Source organism: Miscanthus floridulus, chromosome 13 (genome assembly GCF_019320115.1).
Source record: "Miscanthus floridulus cultivar M001 chromosome 13, ASM1932011v1, whole genome shotgun sequence".
Taxonomy (NCBI): domain Eukaryota; kingdom Viridiplantae; phylum Streptophyta; class Magnoliopsida; order Poales; family Poaceae; genus Miscanthus; species Miscanthus floridulus.
In genome coordinates, this window is record NC_089592.1 from 34,570,546 (window position 1) to 34,575,944 (window position 5,399).

A 5,399-nucleotide genomic window follows, 5' to 3' on the forward strand; every position below is an offset into this window, starting at 1 on the left:
TGCTGACACGATAACAGAGCAAAGTGCATAACAAAAACACTTACGTCTTAGCTCTAAATGAAAATTTTACAACTCGAAGCAAAGCTTCCTCTCATTCATCTCTTTCATGTGGTGGTCGACCACCAACTCAAAACCTATCGAGGCTTCTAGGGAGCAAATCCACTTGATTGAGTGGATGGAACACCAAGTAGTGACACAAAGAAGACCTCAGCTGATGACCTTTCCTTTGAAGAAACAAAATATACAAGAAGAAATGTCAAAAACTAAATAAACAAAACATTTGTCATAAAAAAGGAAAAGAAAAAGAAAGAAAATCACTGGATCTATATTTGTGCATAGTGTTTCACCAGCAAAGCACTCTAGAAACTTCCAAACAAACAAGCCATAGTCATTTGATTGGACCTGCTTGGGGCATTCAAAAAAAGGTTTCCTCCAACGCCTCATTGACTCAAGTTCTTTCCTTCTAGTAACTTCTTCTAGGCAATCAAACACAAGAGGTAGCTCTGTTTCGAACAGAACTTTGTGAAAATCCAATGTTGACTTTTCTCCATTAGTGGCCTTCTCCCAGTCCATAGAGTCAAGGACGTCAACCCTTTTGTGAACAACATTGATACAATATAATGCCCAATGCTCTCCATGATTTACTCTGATAAGCAACTACAGAATCGAAGCAATAATTTTTCATACACAAGTTAGTGTGCTCAGCATTTATTAGAACTAATTTCTATCTAAAAACAATAAACACATGACCAAAAAAATGTTTTAAGCAAACTACATATACACACCATTAAAATAGAGAAATTACCAGTTTTGCGCGACTGATGTCATAATTCGCCAAATCTTTCCTCAGCACATCAATCACCATGGAGATTGTCTTTATTCAACTCAACCTGCATCACATATAAAAAATACAGAACATAGTTATAAAAATATCATTTTACAATGTTCATATGACAAAAAAAGCAAAACATAAAAAAATAAAATAAAAAAAATGTCACAACAAATCCATCAAATTACTCAAAAAGAATTCCGGTGCCAAAAAGATCCTATATCCAACAGCCTCGCTTCTGAATTCAATATCATCGTATCGTAAACACGTGACAGCAAATGACAACATCGGCAACTCAACCTCATTCCCATCATAGAGACTTGAAAGAATATCTTTGCCAAGAAAATCCATCGTATACTTGATGAGAACTCTACTGCGGCAACCAAGAAAAAAACATCACAAACCATTTAAATATTCAAAAATACGCCCGCCCGTCCAGGCAAAATAAATAAATAAAAAAGAGGAAACTTACCATCTAAGGCTTTTACTCTTCTTGATATTGTCCCTCAATGCTTCAGCTTTACCCAAGGGAGTTAGGGGAGTCTTATACTTCATTTTGAAAGGAGAAATAAACTCCCCACGAATTCTACATAGCCTGTCCCCCAGTCTGCTACGGATCATGTTATCCAACTAATTCATAACAACACCATGGAGCTTAACAGGATCACTACAAGCATCCTTAGGTAGTCTAAATTGGGGCTGCACAAATGATAAAGATCTTCATCATTCTCAAACTCTTGATCTTCTACGGGACCCTTGTCATTCTTCTTAGAACGTGGCAAACGAATCTTCCGGTTATCAGCAAACTTTTGTTCCTCTGTAGGTTCCTTGTCCTTGTCCTTGGAACGTAAACCCGTCCTCCTGTAAGCTTCAATTTCCTTCTTAGTTTGAGTAAGCTTTACATTCTTCTTTGGATGACCTTTCCTTTTACATACAACATCTTCGTGCGTGTCATCCTTTTACTTGTGATTTGACGTCTTCTTTTTCTCTGCAACAGTTTTCTTTGCAGGACCAGGTGGACGACCTTTCTGATTGAAACATAACTAAAAAAAAAAAAAAAAACACGTAAATATCCAATTAATAATAAACTCCCAAAGTAACTGCCTCCTTTTTGCATTGCATTTTAAATTTAGATTAACAGACATACTCACAATTGCTCTGTGTACATAAATATCCAACTACAGAATTGCAAACCATATCCACCGACTTTTTACAAATATAAGATTTTGAATACATTTTACTACTCTAAGTGACAGAAACAAAATAAAAAACAAAACATATATACACCAAGTATGCAAAATCAATCAAAGAAAGAATAAAAATCTAGCCTTCTTCTCAGTAGCCACACCACCATCACCTGCAAGTCCATCAAACTCCTCCTCGTGTGTGTGTGTGTGTGTGTGTGTGTGTGTGTGTGTGTGTGTGTGTGTGTGTGTCTATATATATATATATATATATATATATATATATATATATATATATATATATATCAAAAACTAGTTTAGACCATCTGTCAATCCTGTTGTGTTCAGTATTCCAAATAAATAGAAACTTAGATATAATAATAATAATAATAAAAGCATTGAATGCTAAACAAACAGTCAAACATATAATTAAAGCATTGAACATCAACAAAAAAAGAAAAAAAATCATATAATCAAATCAAACAAAATAAACAAACAGTCAAGCATATAATTAAAACTCACCACTCCCAAAGCCTCTTCCTCTCCCGTAATAAGGAGTCTGTCCGAATCAGCATTTTTTGGTCCACACAAAAACACAAAATCACACAAAAACAAAAAAAGCGGTATCCAAATATTGAATGGTAACTAAATACCAAAATCCTATAATTATGTCATATATTATATAAAAAGCATCGCATATATCCAAAAATCATAAAATTACATACCATGATCACGTATAACAGAACGAACAACAGCCTCATCGAACCCCATACCAACAAAAATCTCAACTCTTCTCTCCTTTCCATAGGCTTAAACAAGCATCAAATACAACAAAAATATATCTTCTCATTATCAATAGATAGATGTTATGTAATTACCTCATTTTCAACGTCGGATTCACTAAGATACACATCAGATTCATTGCCTACATCATCATCAAGCCGTGTTTCATTCTAAAAAATAACAAACAAATAGATACACAGCAAAAAAAATTTATAAAAAACATAAAGTAATAAGCAATAATAAAGAGGATAAAATAAAGAAAAAGAAACTACCTCATGCTCAGCATTTTCTACTAAAGTTGGAGAAGGTATTCCATCTCCAGTGTTATCCTCATTTCCTCTATCCACATCATCCTCATTTATAGTTGCAGTAATCTCATCACCCCTTTTGTACCTGTTCTTTTCATTATCACTATCACATTTCTCATCACCTCCTTCCTCCTCATGATTACCTACATCATCTGCTTCACCATGACCTTTACCAGCCTCATCACCTTGACCAGCTACACCACAATCTTTAGCATTTGTACAATCCTAAAATACAAATAAAAAACAATTAGAAAACCTTCATGCATAAAACATATCAAAAACTACAAAAAATAGTAAAACAAAATACATACCCGACCACTGTTTGGAGAATCGACAAGACCGGACTCATACATCGTATTTAATATATCATCCGTGTCTTTAACTGGACTAGTATGAACAGGAGGAGCTATAAAAAATAATAACAAAAAAAACACAGTTACTATACAATCAAAAGATATAAAAAAACTAAGCAATTTGTTAATGCTTTAAGCAATTTGTTAAAAAAAGAAAAGAAATCAATAAAATAAAAAATTCATCACTTGTAGGACGAGTATCTTGAGATTCCCCATCTTGCAATCCTATCTTAACGGTTTGAGCATTAACACCTTCCTCATCAGTAAATTTGTTACCATCTTCAGCCCCTCCACCTGTTTCTCCACCTTCTTGACCTCCAAACATAGAAGCTTCACTAGAATTAACAACTTCATCCACAGTAATCCAGTTATCATCTTCACCACCTTCATCAGCATTAGATAAGTTTTCATCCACAACCATTCTAGTTTTGTCTCCATCACCTAGCAAACAAGTACCAGCGCCTTTAAAAGAATTACATGCTTCCTCCTTGTTAAATTGGTTATCATCTTTAGGCCCTCGAGACAAAATTTCAACATCTTGCCTAGCAATTTGAGGCCTTTCAACATAACTATCACCTCCCACCTGACTAAACTAGGTATCATATTCAGCAACCACACTTGGGTCTCCATCATTTTGACCAACAGTCTTATCACCTTCACCAAAATTACTACATTTCTTTTCATGAATCTGGGGACCATCTGCAGCCACTTCTTCAGATGGTTTTCCATCATCTTCTCTAACATATGTCTTTGGACTTGCACCAGAATCACCAACTCTAACCTGACTAAATTGGATACCATCTCTAGGACCCCGGTTGCGTGTCCACCATCTTTTTCTTTACCTGACAAAAAAACTTAAAATATTACATACACAATCAACAAGACTAATAACAAGGAAAGAAAACAATACTACACACCAACACAGGAACACACACACAACAACGAGTGCAACTCATTACATGTTACAAGCTTATCTATGGACTCTTTATCTTGCATACATATTACTATATTAACGATATCAGCACCAAATAAAACACTATAGTCAGCATTCTGACCGATTGGTTTGACATGATATTCACCACTCAGCAACGGAACATAACCTCCTGATCAAACATATTACAAATATTACATACATATTAAACACTAGTTACAAGATTAGCAAAACAACAATTACATGTGCAAAAAGACAACGGGAACATCAATAAACACTAAGGGAATTATTATATCATCCCAACTTTTAGGACAACCAGTCACAACAGGAGAGTTGTAAAAAATAATAACAATAACAAAAAACACAATTAGTCTACACTCAAAAAAACATATAAAAAATCCTTATGCAAATTTTTTAACCTTAAAAAACAAAAGAAATCAATAAAATTAAAAATTCATTACTTGGAGGATGAGTATCTTGAGATTCCCCATCTTGCACTCCTATCTTAATGCTTTTACCATCTTCAACCAGTCCACCTGTTTCTCCACCTTCTTGACCGCCAATCACAGCAGCTTCACCAGAATTTACAACTTCATCCACAGTAATCCGGTTATCATCTCGACCACCTTCATTAGCATTAGATAAGTTTCCATCCGCAACCATTCTAGTTCTATCTCCATCACCTAGCACACAAGTCCTGGCGCCTTCAAATGAATTACAAGCTTCCTCCTTGTTAAGTTGGTTATCATCTTCAGGACCTCGAGACAATTTTCTAACATCTTGCCCACCAGTCTTAGGGCTTTCAACATAACTACCGCCTCCCACCTAGCTAAATTGGGTATCATATTCAGCACCCACATGGGTGTCTCCATCATTTTGGCCACCAGTCTTTTCACCATCACCAAAATTACCACAATCATTCTCATAAAACTAGGAATCATCTTTAGGGACTTCTTTCAGATGGTTTTCCATCATCTTCCCTAAAAGCAGCCTTTTGACTGTCAACAGAAT

General features: G+C 35.1%; 1 protein-coding gene across 1 annotated transcript; it reads right to left on the minus strand.

Annotated features, from left to right (window-relative positions):
* Positions 1 to 854: 854 nt before the first annotated feature.
* On the minus strand, positions 855 to 5,051 carry LOC136499718 (uncharacterized). Its single transcript, XM_066495273.1, has 10 exons — positions 4,850 to 5,051; positions 3,710 to 3,898; positions 3,416 to 3,510; positions 3,069 to 3,329; positions 2,892 to 2,966; positions 1,793 to 1,872; positions 1,579 to 1,690; positions 1,302 to 1,459; positions 1,130 to 1,202; positions 855 to 890 (listed from the first exon to the last, which is right to left on the minus strand). Exons 1-10 carry the CDS (start codon positions 5,049 to 5,051, stop codon positions 855 to 857), a joined length of 1,281 nt encoding a protein of 426 aa, XP_066351370.1.
* Between the last annotated feature and the right edge of the window lie 348 nt (positions 5,052 to 5,399).

Coding starts and splice junctions, on each gene's coding strand:
- LOC136499718 (XM_066495273.1), bottom strand. CDS start 5,051: ATGGTTGCGGATGGAAACTTATCTAATGCTAATGAAGGTGGTCGAGAT. Junction 1,460..1,578: donor AGAAGAATGACAAGGGTCCC/GTAGAAGATCAA, acceptor GTTATGAATTAG/TTGGATAACATGATCCGTAG. Junction 891..1,129: donor GTCTCTATGATGGGAATGAG/GTTGAGTTGCCG, acceptor TATGTGATGCAG/GTTGAGTTGAATAAAGACAA.